Source organism: Anneissia japonica, unplaced genomic scaffold, assembly GCF_011630105.1.
Source record: "Anneissia japonica isolate Jap-2015-1 unplaced genomic scaffold, ASM1163010v1 scaffold3945_len365852_cov175, whole genome shotgun sequence".
NCBI classification, from domain to species: domain Eukaryota; kingdom Metazoa; phylum Echinodermata; class Crinoidea; order Comatulida; family Comatulidae; genus Anneissia; species Anneissia japonica.
The window spans coordinates 235,607-250,600 of NW_022684590.1; the positions used below are offsets into that span (position 1 = coordinate 235,607).

At 34.6% G+C, this 14,994-nt stretch overlaps 2 protein-coding genes across 4 annotated transcripts in view; both read left to right on the forward strand.

The window, feature by feature from the left end:
* Positions 1 to 4,426, forward strand: part of LOC117107089 (galactose-3-O-sulfotransferase 2-like) — a 5,720-nt gene extending 1,294 nt beyond the window's left edge. For 2 of the 3 annotated variants that reach the window (XM_033248625.1, XM_033248636.1), the window contains 2 exons: positions 189 to 301; positions 993 to 4,426. In XM_033248625.1, coding sequence (XP_033104516.1) covers positions 189 to 301; positions 993 to 2,115 — 1,236 coding nt within the window. In that variant the 3' untranslated portion in view covers positions 2,116 to 4,426. The remainder of the gene's footprint in view (positions 1 to 188; positions 302 to 992) is intronic. The other variant, XM_033248646.1, reaches the window with a different exon arrangement.
* A 650-nt stretch (positions 4,427 to 5,076) lies between these two features.
* The window catches only part of LOC117107100 (galactosylceramide sulfotransferase-like), a 15,091-nt gene continuing 5,173 nt past the window's right edge, over positions 5,077 to 14,994 (forward strand). Inside the window, exons 1-2 of the mRNA XM_033248659.1 lie at positions 5,077 to 5,674; positions 9,995 to 10,098. Of these exons, the coding sequence (XP_033104550.1) occupies positions 5,639 to 5,674; positions 9,995 to 10,098 (140 nt within the window). The 5' untranslated portion in view covers positions 5,077 to 5,638. The remainder of the gene's footprint in view (positions 5,675 to 9,994; positions 10,099 to 14,994) is intronic.

A 14,994-nucleotide genomic window follows, 5' to 3' on the forward strand; every position in this document is an offset into this window, starting at 1 on the left:
AGACAGGACTTGACCTGTACGGTGGGGGGCTTAAGCCCCTGCAGTCTCCCCGCTGGCGCCGCCACTGCACTGGGGACCGTCTGTACAAAATCTTATATTGCATACACTTCCAAAACGATAATTAATTTTTAAAATTTACTTTATATCATTGGCTGCAATGTGCTGACGTTATGTTTTTTCCTTTATAGACATTTATCATATTGGTGCTTATGACTCTAATGTCATTAATTATATTGAACAGGACAACAATTCAGGAAATTTACGTTGACACCATCCACGATGTAAACTTAAACAGGTATCGGTGAGTGTCTAAATGGTACCGTGCGGTTTGAGACTACATTTAGTCTGTACACTAGCTAATGTATATGATATTCTTTAACGTTTTTTTTTTGTTGTTCAATAATTAATTCTATACTTGGTAGATCATAGAATGCAGCGCACTAAATGAAAATAATTTTATCACCAATTTTGTCGAATATGCACCATTTAGAAGTTGCGAAATTGCGCAGAGATCACATGCAATTTCATTGATTATTTAAGACTGTCTTTTACAATCCTAATCTTCTTTATCTAATATTAAAATTAACTGAAATAACTGCATTCTATCTCACTAGTTGAATATCTAGGCCAAAAACATAATTAACATCTGACACATTTGTCACTGTTGTTGAGAATACTGTCGGCAGAGTTTTACCCCGCACGTTGAGACAAACTGGGCTAACATATCTGACGCCACTTAATCAATTCAGTATTAACAAAATATTTACTGCAGTTTAATGCTGAAATTTGCCCGAACTGTATTATTGCTTTCTATACAGTAGTTGATTTTGCTGATACATTCAATTGAATTTATTGATATTTACCCAGTCGAATCAGTTTTATGATATGCAAAAAAGGCATATATTTGGAGAATAATTGTTTTTTCGGTAAAAAAATATATCAATAAAACAAAGAAATATTTGAACAACTTACTTTTTTACCAAAAAACCTAGGAATGTTCCGAGTTGTGAGCCGAAGAAAAGCATTGCGTTTCTGAAAACGCATAAAACTGGTAGCACAACTTTAGCAAGGATAATCGAACACTACGCACTTGTGAACAAGCTCGACATTGTAAGAAAAGCAGGTGAAACAGCTTATTTACATTATACCAATCAGAATTTTGATTTCAACTCAAAGAAGAATTTTTTGCCCCCAAAGGGCGTCATGTATGGGGACTACAATAACTACACTTACAACGTATTTACACTACATGCTCGATACGACAGACCGGTTTATGAATCATTTATGGCGAAAGACTCAATTTATATTACTTTATTACGTAATCCAGTGACACAATTTGAATCTACATTTGATTACTTTAAAATAGGATCGATTATTGGAAAAGGAAAGGATAATATGAGTAAAACAAGAAAATTGGAAATGTTTCTTAGTAACTCGTCATATTATTGGGAAAAGTTATCTTCATCGAAACAAAAACGATCTTTTAATAATCAAATTTGGGATTTGGGCGTCGATCCAGGGGAATGTAGCAACGAACTTTTAGTGAATTACACCATCCGAAAACTTGACAATGAATTTGATTTTGTAATGATAACAGAAATGTTTGACGAATCATTACTCGTTTTGAAGAAAAAGCTCTGCTGGAAGTTTCATGACATTTTGTACTTAAGACGCAACCAACGATCTGAACGTATTTCGTTAAATGAGAAGCTCAGGAAAAAGATTGCCGAATGGAACTCTATCGACATGAAGCTCTATGCTCATTTTAAAAAACGTTTGCAAGACCATATCGATAACTATGGCCCAACATTTGAAGCTGATTTAGCAGCGTTCCGTAGCATGATTTCATTTGTATATGAACAATGCGTCCTTACCGAAGAAGTTAAAACACCAAAGAAAAAAATTAGATACAACACAAAGACTGGTAACCTTACAAGTGAAATTTGCAAAAGGGTTGACACGTTAGATGTATGTGATTTTGGCGATGGGTACATTCTATCACTCGATTTAATATCAGTATGTAAGGATGTTACGTCCCACGATGCACATTTAAATCGTTCCATTAGAAAGATGATGAAAGGAACGTGGCCTCTCACGTCATCGCAAACAAGTTAAGTTCTATGCACAGTATCGAATTGTACGTGACAAATTTGTGTAATGTGCCCATATATGGGCATGATGATGTCATACGGTATTACACCTAAATATGGGCTTGTCGCATTTATTTGTCACATAAATTTTGATAGTGAGGATGGAGCTCAAAAATCTTATAAACACAAGATAGCGTTCTCCGCGATATATCCACGTGCAAATTCTGTAATAACGCAGTGTACGGCGGAGCCCCCTTGCAAAAATGAAAACTTTTGAACTTTTACTGCTTTGACCATGGCGTACACCGCGCGAACCGACCTTTACGCGTAACAATTAGAAACGTCGATTATTACAATTAAGGAACAATAAACGTACTTGGTAATGAACGTTGGCGTAACACGAACACCTTATCTCAGATCTATGGCAACAAGGACACCCTCTCCCAAAAATGATTACTTTCTGTTGCCAAATCGACGCTTCTATTTGTTACGCGTAAATCCAGGAGAAAGCTATCTTGTGTTTATAAGATCTTTGATGGAGCTTTAAAAATTATGTTGTGATTAAAATCTAACAAAATGTCATTTTAAACAATCAAATAAATTAGCAACTTCCAAGAAAACACAGAGAAATTTTAAACAGAGTGCGTTGAGCCAGGGAACAGTGAAATTCACTGTTCCCTGGTTGAGCTAATCAACTTATTGAATCTCTATATAGAAAGAATATAGCATTCGATTAAAAAAATTTAAAAAGAAAATGGTTTTTCCTTGCTACTTAACAGAAGCATAATACAGTTCTAAATATTCTATTATGATTTAAGTCTGATTTAACGTCTGTTATTTAAACCAATTAAAACTGAGACAGTACCGCACATGCGCCAAACCAGAATTTAGAGTAGGCGAATTTGAGTTTACCACGTATTCCCAAAACAGGCTCACTACGTCTGCACACATTATTACTAACCCATAGAATTACAAATAAACTTCTTGTAGGCCTACTGTCTTTTAATATTCAAGTCTACAAAGTAATAGTACTCGATATTATAAGATAGTTAATATTCTTTTAATCCAATTTTCATTTTACTTTTTAGTGTTTTTAAAAATTAAATTTCAAATTTTTTTAGCCTGATATCTTTAAAGTGATTACAATAAAAAAGAGAGAAAGAAAGAGTAAATCCTTTCAGAGCCACTAGGACTCATATGGCTGGGGCAGATGCAGTGGGGGTGCAGATCGCATCACCCAAAATTGTATTAAGAAAATAATTTTATTGTTGATATGAACATAAGTCTTGTACCGGTAAGATTTTTAATGTATGAAAGTGCAATTTTCGGGCACCTAAAGGTCCATATTCTGAATTTGTTTTAATCTCATTCTTCTCACAATGTGTAACAAAATAAATAGGTCTAAACATGTAATGTGGAGTAATGTAATGTATGTAATGTAATGTAATGTATTTGAACATTGCGCCTTATAACGTATAAAGTAGAAGCGCTTGGTGTGTGGACTAGCTCATACATTAACTTGCTTTTCCCATAAGGATCTCTTCGTGCTTTAGCTACCCGGTACACCGGTACCAGCTCTCTCATCTGTCCAAATGTGGCAAATGTATTTGTTTTTATGTCATTCTGGGAGTTAGGTATAGTATTGATTCATATCATACACATCTTAATATCGACTAATTTCTTTAAAAAGTGGCCAAACTCAAACAAGATTTCCTTCATATTTTGGTAAACGATTACACTTTGGGTGAACATGAAAAAAAACCCCGAGATATTTTCAATAAAATTTACCTTGTTGCCATAATAACAGACATACGTTGTTTTCCCCCAAAAATACAACTAATTTTAACAATTTAGCAAATGATTTGACCCAAAACTAGATCTGATGCTCAGAAGAAAGAACGCCCTTCACATTTATTATCATGATATATGTTTGTTTGTACATGTAACTAGGTGAGTTTCATAAGCTTTTGCTTCTGAAATTCTCCTTTTCATTTTCTTATTCTTGTTCACTAAGATATGTTATGTTACTTTTAAAGTAAGAGAAAGGAAAGTAAGAAAAAAAGAAAGAAAGAAAAGGAATTAAAGTAAAATTCATATATAGGGAAACACGTATACAGCTAGTAGGCCTATCCTTATTTTAAGCTAAACGAATTATTTTGAACTTAATAGTAGGTAGAGCCGTATTAGTCAGATTGATGATGAAATAAAAACACTGGTGGCAATTTATAGATTCATTTAACCTATTTATTATACAATCTTTCCAGAGTATAAGGTGTTTCCATTTTATCAAATAATTAATAAAGCAAAATGTATAGATAATAACTTAAACGTACTTAATCGGAAAATCAATCGAGATAAAAACAGCCGTTTGTGTTTAGAGCCCATTCCAGACAATACAATTTTATTTTTACAAAAGCATGTCCCCTGTCCTAAATCCGCCTCTGGTAAAATTCACTTGTAAAAATGCCATGTGTTAACATTTAACACATGGCATTAGTTTTTTAATATTAAAATGCTGAACCCGCTCCATATCTCCTCTATCAATCATTTCCCACTTTCTCTGATTATCACAATTCATTTCCTTTTATATTTTCCTGGTCTATATTATTTAAATATTTACATTGTATGTATTTCCTTAGATTATAGAGAAAATATACATAGGGGCCTAAACTAATTTCTAAAGATCTTCAAAAATCACCGGTTCTATATCTGTATATTATTTCATTATTCCGCATCACGGATGTGTATAATAGGCATCTATCCAGACTGGGCCTACAAAAGTAGGCCTACAGGTTTAACGCTATAGGCCTACGTGTGGAAAGTGAGCCTAAGTCTCTGTCCACACTTAAATGTTCTTTGACAAAAATGTTGTATGCCTGTATATAGTCAGGATATGCCTATTATATTGTCATGATGTGATGTCATCATGACCATATTAGGGCATGTCATGTTTTTGTCAAATATAATTTGGTAGTCAGGAGGAGAGGGCTTAATCGATAAACACGCATTTAGAAATAAATGACGTCATAACAAAGATGAAGAGTTCACTCGCCGCTTACGATATATTTCAGAGACGTGTTGGTAAACACAGTAAACAGTGAACTGTTCCTGGTAATACAGTACTCTACTGATACAAATTGTGTAAAGTGGTATCGAACGTACTTAAGTTTAAAGAAATTTATCGATTCATTATCAACTTTCCTTTCATCCACCGTTTTGCTCACTTCGATCAGAGAGAAAATTATTGAAGAGAGGAGATCACATTTTATATGCAGTTGGGTATTATTCTGGTAACCTGAGATTATTTTCAAATAATCGACAATTTTGTTGTGGAATCCTGATTCAAAATCCGTCTTTCATCTGTACTTTTGCATTTTGCCTACTTAATTTCAGCGAAAGGTTATTGCAGGAAAGTTTGTCTAACAGGCCGAACAAAGTGCATTTTACCGGGCCTTATTCAAACAAATAAAATATAAATTTCAATTCGTGTGCAATAACGTTTGAATTAAACGTCTTAGGCCTATTTGGTTCCAACTTAAATAAAAGGAATGATGTCCACGAAAAGCACAAAGCAACTCTTAATGGTAAGTAAGTCTTTTATTTTGATTTTCAGTATGTAATTAGATTAATCGTAATATTAATTCAATATAATAATGAAACGCTGTCCAAATGCACATCAAATTGTAAATCAGCTTATTACAAATTATCTCTATGCGCTTGTTAGCAAGAGGTTATATAAAAAATAATACTGTACCTGTATTAATTGTTACGATTCTATGAAGGATATTCGATTTAATGATTTCAAAGACAACTTTTTTACCGTAGGATTTTAGCTGTTTTAATTGTTACACTTCTATATAGGCATAGGCCTATTAAATTTCAAAACAAAATTTAATGACAAAAAGGATCGACGTTTCGAGTCCATCATGAACCCATTTTCATTTATTAAAGTTTTTGAATAATAATCTAATGTTTTCATGTATTTGCTGTTTATATGTTTATCACCGTTTGTTTGTGGAATGGAAAAACCAATGAAAATTTAATCTGGAATGATACCAGTATTTCTCGGCTTTTGTGTTATCCATGGAAGCGTTATTTTTTTTTGTAACATGCATATTTTGTATTCATTTCTTTTGTTCTGGTATTATTTCAGAAAACTAAAATTAAATTATCTAAACGAAACCACACATTATCCTATAAACCAGGGCTTAAACTAATCAAATTTCTGCTTGGCAATTTGTTTATAGCGTTATAAACATGTTAACCATTAATCGTTGCCAAACCAAGAAAAACCAGACTAGCCTGTTTACACTATGAAGATAACGATCAACGACAAAAAGATAAAAAGCGCAATTGTTCATATAGAAAATTTTATAAGATAAAAAATTAATTTAAAAAATCGAATAAAATGACGTCATAATCATGGGGAAACGGTAAAATCGCTTTTACTACTACGATTTTATCGTTTTCCCATGATTACAACGTCATTCGATCTGATTTGCGAAAATATTATTTTTATCGTATACATGATAAATCATTATGCAACCGTGCAAGTGTGAAAACTTATTTCTTTTATATTCTATATGAACAATTATTTTGTAGCTTTTTATCCTTGATCGTTATCGTCATAGTGTAAACAGTCCTTAAGAGAGCAAAAACACCGACTCTTCTTGCATCTTTCTACCTTGGCGTTAGCCGTGTTTGCATTGGAATGATTTTAATAAACTAACCATTTTCTTGATCACGTTGACAAAAAATATCCATTGTAATAACCTGCGTAACATTCTACTTGGTCAAAGTGTAACCGAGTCGACATTGCCCAGGAAGAACAACTATGTTATTTTCTCAATCAGTTCAGAAGTCATCATGATGTTTTATAATAAAACCCGAAATATTGATATTGCTATGAACAAAATAATAATAATAATAATAATAACAATAATAATAATAATAATAATAATAATAATAATAATAATAATAATAATAATAATTATTATTATTAGGCCTATTGTTATTTATTTAGGCAAAAGATGCCATATACAAAATATAATACAAATCAGAAAAAAAAATCAAACGAAGTACATTAAATAGACCATAGTTATTAGCTGCCAGGAAAGCACAAAAGCAGCCTAAACCACATGTCGGTCTGAACAATAGATAATTGTTCATTTCGAACACCTGCTTAATATGAAATCATGAAAAAAATAACAATGAAGAAATAAGTTCATTTAGAATATGACTGTTTATTGCCCGGCTTATGAGTATTTCCAATTTATAAGTATTTCTATTTCATTTAAAATTTAACATATTAACGTTGAATTATCGATTTTATCCAACGGCAAGAGATATAATCGTGTTTCATGTGTAATCTCGTCGCTGAGGAAGCACACGCTACATGTCGTAAAATGTTAACTATTCGTTGGCCAAATACAAATTGGCAACAGCAGAGCACGTTTTTAGAAAGGTAGAGTTACTCTTCGTATCCAGGGTTGTCATTTTAGCCGTTTTGACGGCCAGATTTCTAAAATCTGGCCGTATAAAAATTCCCCTGGTCGTAACATTTGAAAAGTCGGATTGGCCGAATTTGTTTACTCATTTAAAAAAAAAATAATGAGCATTAAAGACCTGTTTTGGATATGTTGTTTTTGTCCATATGCTAAAATTCTATTTGATTGCAATTGCACCTTAGTTCCAGTTGTACTCGTACTAAAAACTATCCATGTTTCCTCTTTGGCCGAGTTGACATAAAAAGAGAGTTTTATTCAAAAGATTAGCGGTTGCATTTAATAATTTAAATTGTTCAGATGAAATTGATGACACTTTTTTTATGAAGTTTCGTTTAAGCTTATAAACGAAGTTTGTACCATTTTGTTTCTTTTATATGTTTTTCTTACAACCGGTTAGTTTGGGTTTCTCTCTGTTAATTAAGCATTGAATAAAATTAAATAAATAAAATAGTTTAATTAATTTATTATTTCATAGCCGTCGGAATCATTTTGTAAATGGTCCGGCCATTATAGTTATACGGAAGCGGGACTTAACAATTTGGTTGTTAAACTGCAGACCCACTACCCATATCTACAGATACAGGTTTTTAAATTTAGTGGGGGTCTGATAATATATCCACGACAGCCAACACTAGGTGAACAACTTGTTTGGAATCTCTGAATGCTAGGAAATAGATACTGACAACCTACTGAGCCGCTACCCCTTCCCTTTATAAGAATCTATACTCTCATGGCCGGAAATAGCAGCTGGAAAAACTGTAAAGCCTTTACCCCTCCCCATCATGTACATTGGTAGAACACAAAATTTAAAGTTAGTGGAACATGGTTGGGGCAGATGTGGGAAAAATTTGACAGTGGCGTAAACGCGTAAGTATATGTTTCCAGGGACTCTAGTTCGATAATACAGTCGGGGCTTTTGCATATAATTGGCCGAGTCTGATTAGGCTAACAAAGCTTTATTCAGTTAACAAAATTACTCCTTAATGAAGTAATCCATAGTAAAACCACTCCTGCCGAACACTATCCCTATATTTCTGAATCTAAAATTCTAAAACGTATGGTGAAATATTAATAATACGCTATAGATGACTGGAGTTGGTTTTTCCTCCATGAACAAATCCGAATAACAAAAAATAACAATGACTATTGTTTAGGCCTATTTGCAAAAAGTGCAGGTATGGTCAAATATTTAAAATATGCAAATATGTGTTATAAATACACAGTTTGCAATATACTATGCATTATATTAGGAAATAGGCCTACAAATTAATGAATACGGTTTCGAAAAACATACGGCTGATTCACATTTAATTACACTCAGGCCTACTTGTTAAATTTGCATTAATAAATTATTGATGACGCTCTAGATAAATTGTAGCACCACTATCACTGAACAACCGGTATACCTTACGCCACTGCCTCTAATGCCAATTGGCCGCTACCCCTCAAGAGGCAGACACAACACTTAACGTTAGTTGAGATATTGAATTCATACCTACCCCAGCCCAACCATGGTGAACAATTTTTGAAAATATGGCATCTGTAGATGCCCAGAAATAGAAGCTGGCAACATGCAAAGCAGCTACCCACATTCAACACCCATCATGCAGGGGAGGATTTAAAGCTAGTGGAAGTAGACTACTGTAGATACCATGAACATACTCACCCCAAAACATGTTATAAATAGTTAATTGCTATATTGGTACCTCTAGAGATTTTCAAAATCAATTTTAATTACTAGAATTAAGGATTGCCAATAAAGTTGAAATTATAGGCAATACAAAAACAAGAGAAGGGTGGATTTTTGTTTAAATATACAACATTAAAAAGATGTGAACAATAATACTAACTTCATATAGGTATCAGTGTATATTTATTTTAAAAAGTATAATAGAATTGAGAAAAAGTGGTCCGGCTAAAGCCGGTGCGGTTCCGACGGCCCTGTATTTCCCAATTGAATGTTAATGCTGGGCGCTCCTATGTTCTTAAGTAGATTGTCATAATGCTCGATGTGATCATTCAGGTTCAATCTTGCCTCCAATCTCCTTCAAAGTTACTCTGGAGTTGATTAACTCGACCTATATGAGAGTCATGAAGAAGTTGATTCTGATATCGACATGGATTTATTGTTTTAAGTACCGCAACAATAACTTTTAGAGGCCGTTTAGAGGGGATGCGAATGTGAATTGGGGGAAGGGGTCTCGATGATTAAGTGAGGTAATATGAGGTGAATTTTATCTGCTTGAGCGCGACTTTTGAATATTTTCAATGGGTGGGGGAAAGGGAAAATTTTTCAGGTGGTGCGCATCCTCGTGCACCCTCAGATATACCACTGCAACGTAGGTAAACCTACAACTAGGCCTATTGGAAGTTATATTTAATAATAAATCTTTCCAGATATTTTTGGTACTCGGTGCGGCGGCGTCTTTATTTCTATTGCATCCGACATCATATCCTGTGGTTTTTCGTGGTTCCAACAGTCAGAACCGAAAAATAAACAGGTATACACAAACTCTTATTTGTTATTAATTATTATTTATATAAATTACGGTATTTAGGCCTATTAGGTGTATTTATTATTATTGTTGTCGTTGTATTCATTATTAGTCTACAATAATAATGATGATGATAATAAAAATAATAATAATAACAAAGAAAATAAAAGAGGGGCAAATTAGAGATTACCATTTCATATGAAAATATAATTATAACACAAAAAAGGAGCAAAATACGATCAAAATTTCATTTTAAAATTAATTAAATATTAAATCAATTTTGTCCACAAATTTTCAGAATTATCATTACTATTGTTACCATTATTTACTAATCTTATTATTTTACCGATTGTTTAAATAACTATCTTCAGTGTCTTTATTTTCTCTTAATATAAAAAATTATAAATCTCAGCACTTTAAAAAATTATGATTTTTGTACAGTGATAAGGTACTTAAGATGACACATGACCCATCATGCACCTCCACCGAATTTACCCTTTCAGACATCTTTAAGTGCCAGAGGACAACATAGTGTCTTTGCCCCAGAGGTGGCAGTGGCATAAACACAACTATAACTCACTAGCTCAATCTTTCGTCCACAAAGCAGATTTGCAAGTCCTACTTCCCCCTCCATTCGAAATACGTCGTTCTACGCGTAAAAGCACAGCAATGCCAAGTCATGCCCTTCGTCTGCCAAACTCTAGAACTAGAACGCTTGATAGAAGCTTCATCCATTCTTCAGTCCCGGTTTGGAACTCTCTTCCAGACAGTGTAGTGGGGAATATTGCTATAGCGGCAATTCAGAATTTCAAGTGCAGAGCGCACACACACTTACAGTACCTCAAACCTCACTTTTCAGATAAAAATCAAAATATATTAAAAATAAATAAAAAACCAAACAAGCAAGAAACTAAGCTTTCCAAAAATTTTTTTTCTGTTTTTACTTTCGGTTGCAGCGAACCATTGATTGGCCCATCGGTGTGTTTTTCGCAACCGGTGTGGCCCCTGTTCGCAAGTGCACTCTATTAAAAAAAAAAAAAAAAAAAAGTGGACTTCATCAGGAGACTGAATGTTAAAGGGGGCGCCGTTTAAAAACTCGAACATGGTTCTCTAGAACTACCCACAGGCATATTTATTTTTCGTAGGTAAGTTTGGTAAAATTTTATGAATTATTCATACCTCGTCTCACAGATCATATTTTGCGCATGCGCTACAGTACTTTCAAGTCCGTGTCAGCCCATGGTCAGCCAGCTTGATATCAGCAGCTGCTCTGTACATTATCGCGATAGGACCCAGAGGTGACGGAACTAGGGGGTGCTGTGTTATGGAGAGTAATGTGTGACCGGAAATGGTCTGCAGTCAGTTAGTTGTTACCATGCGCCAGTGATGTTGGAGTATATAGTACAGCAACTGTCTCTTATACACATCTAGATAACTATTATGTAGGCCTAATGAATGAATAAAGTTCGGAGTTTGTCGGGTAGTGAAATGATTATTTCACATTTTAAGTGCTCCCTAAATTCATAAGTGTAAGCTAAATTACGGTAATTAATTTATTTATCGAAGATATGGAGACAATTATTTCGAATCCCTCTTTCCACGAGGGGATGCAAATGCTTTGTGAAAATGAGTACGCTGCAGTACTCATTTTCACAAAGAAATACATACAACTGGTTAGCTAACAATTATGTCAATGTTACATGAACACCTGGGAAGGAAGGTGCAATCACGTTGTTACCTAGCAAACGTCTGTACTGTATGGGGAGGGGCTGCTGATGTACTGTGTAGCGGGGGACGATGAGGCATAAGACTAGGCCTAGGCCTAACTAAGACATTTGAATTATATGTGATAGAAAGTACACTTTCGGAAGAAATAAATTAAAATAAGAAAAAAAAAATAACTAAGAATAATTCATTTGCAGAGGTACCTTATTTAAGTATTATACAATGCTAAAAATGCGGCTCTTGTAGCCCTGGTTTGAGCAAGGCATCCATGTGCAAAGCACTGGTGTTTGTTTATCCATGAAAAAAGCACGCCGGGAAAGTTTGCCTCACCAGAACTCTCTTCCAGACAGTGTAGTGGGGAATATTGCTATAGCGGCAATTCAGAATTTCAAGTGCAGAGCGCACACACACTTACAGTACCCCAAACCTCACTTTTCAGATAAAAATCAAAATATATTAAAAATAAATAAATAAATAAAAAACCAAACAAGCAAAAAACTAAGCTTTCCAAAAAATAATTTTCAGTTTTTACTTTCGGTTGCAGCGAACCATTGATTGGCCCATCGGGTGTGTTTTTCGCAACCGGTGTGGCCCCTGTTCGCAAGTGCACTCTATAAAAAAAAAAGAAAAGAAAAAAAAAGTGGACTTCATCAGGAGACTGAATGTTAAAGGGGGCGCCGTTTAAAAACTCGAACATGGTTCTCTAGGACTACCCACAGGCATATTTATTTTTCGTAGGTAAGTTTGGTAAAATTTTATGAATTATTCATACCTCGTCTCACAGATCATATTTTGCGCATGCGCTACAGTACTTTCAAGTCCGTGTCAGCCCATGGTCAGCCAGCCTGATATCAGCAGCTGCTCTGTACATTATCGCGATAGGACCTAGTTTTCAGCTCTAATTGTATGGGCCTGGTATTTGAATCAGTGCAAAAATAAAACCAGTGATTTAATTGACTCAGTTTATTCTGAAATGTAATACATTAGCCTAAATTTACTATGAGGAACACATAGCTGCAACATTATGGAATTTCCCTATGGGGCTTGAGTGTGTGTTCCATATGTGCTTTATCCAGTGATCCGGGGGTAATAATGTTCAAGCGCTTCGAGGTTGTGTCAACGGGAGGCGCTATATAAATCCAGAATTATTATTAGTATTATAAAATTACGTGATAATAAACATGATGCTAGCATCGATCGAAGCCTTCGCGTTTAAACCTTGTCTACCTTAAAGCAGACAGTGGTGCATGGCTTGTACAGACAATATACAAACAATGGGCCTTGCATTTGAATAATTTATGCAAGTAATAAAACAAGTGATTGATTTTACTTAGATGATATTCTTAATTATAATACATTACATTCACTGTCAGCCTGCAAATACAAAAGTAAAATAGTTGTTAAATTAAAAATTATTAAAATTCCACTGTGTAAGCTAAGGCTTCGCTCGATGCTGGCATCATATAAAATAAATAAATAATTTATATCGTAATTAGCCCTATCCAGTGGCGGATAATTTAGCAAAGGGGAATGAATATTGCGAGGTGTGAAGCACCGAAATGTGGGAGGGGGTTAACTCCCCTCCCATTGAGATTTTTTTTTTTTTTTTGTTTTGTTTTTTGAAATGGCATCTCATAGAAAGTGTATGTTTTACAGGGTAGCCTTCTATACTACACGTAAATGTATTCACGAGAAACACATGTTTAACAGTGACAGAAGGTGGGTGGCTATCCACCCTAGATCCGCCACTGCTATCTATCATTATTCGTATCAGCACCGGGCGAAGTCTACGACAGTGGAGATTCCTTCAGTTTGCTGTTGAACATTACAGTATAGGCCTCCTTCTTCTAAACTCTTCCACCTCTTTTGTGAGAAACCTAATGTCCAAAAAAACAGGTTTGCGAGATAGGCTTGCCCAAAACAATTTTATTGCATTTTCCGGATATTTTGGGTATGCTGAATCCAAAAACGCAAAGGTCCATTTTTTCCGAGATTGTCTTGACGGCCATTTTGGAATTTCAAAATGGCCGCCATTTATACAGTAAAAGTAAACATAACTGCGCTATTAGAGTAGGTATCGACATGATTTTGGTACCAAACCCTATATTCTCAATGTTAACCTGTCCAATGGTGATATTCTCACAAACCATTAATTGCAGCCATCTTGAATTTCAAAATGGCTGCCAGTTTGAAAGTAAAATAGCAATAACTGTGCTATTAGAGCCGGTATCAACTTGATTTTGGTAGCAAACCATAGGTTTTCGATGTCAACCTGCCCAATGGTCATATTCTCACGAATCATAAAGGCGGCCATCTTGAATTCCAAAATGGCTGCCATTTTCACAGTAATAAAAAACAAAACTGTGCCATAAGAGCAGGTCAACATGATTTAGGTAGCCAAACCCTGTGTTTTCAATGTCAAGCTGCCGAATGGTGATATACAAATGGATCAAGAATGGTGGCCATTTTGAATTTCGAAATGGCCTACAAATTTCTAACACAAACTGCTTAGTTTTTTGCGAAGTAATGTCAATTATTAATTGCAAAACCCAAGTTTTAATTGCAAACCTATCAACAAATTAACATGTCTAATGGTTATATTCCAAGTGGAATCATACATTGCCTGGACCATGAAGACAGAAAGACAACACATGTGAAGTACCAAAGAGAAATCCAAAAGGGGCTTTTTAATGATTCTGTATGTCAGTGGTTTATCGGAAAAGATCAGATCGAATGAGCACACACAACTTTAATACATGATTCAGACATCAAAATAAGTTGAGAGAACTAGTGCATCCGAAAAACAAGATTCCATGAGCAAACACTCACCTTAGAGTTATTATGTGGTCATTGCGACCAATAGTAAAAGGTTTGACTACTTAGGTGAACGTGAAATGAGGTTGAAAAATATAAATAAAGGGGTACGAACTAGAGCTAACATGGGTTCTTCTTAATGAGACATGCACAAATCAGCAATCACTGGACATATGGTCACACACAACCACATCCCAGATTTGAAATACTACAAGTTACAGGGGGAACTGATGTCGGCAGTAGATGAATAAGGATCTAAATGGTTCAGAAGTAAAGACAATAATATTAACAGAGACGAGGGAGTACACCAATTGTCGCATGTGTTTGAACAATTTTTGTCGACCCACAACAAAACCCAGGGAC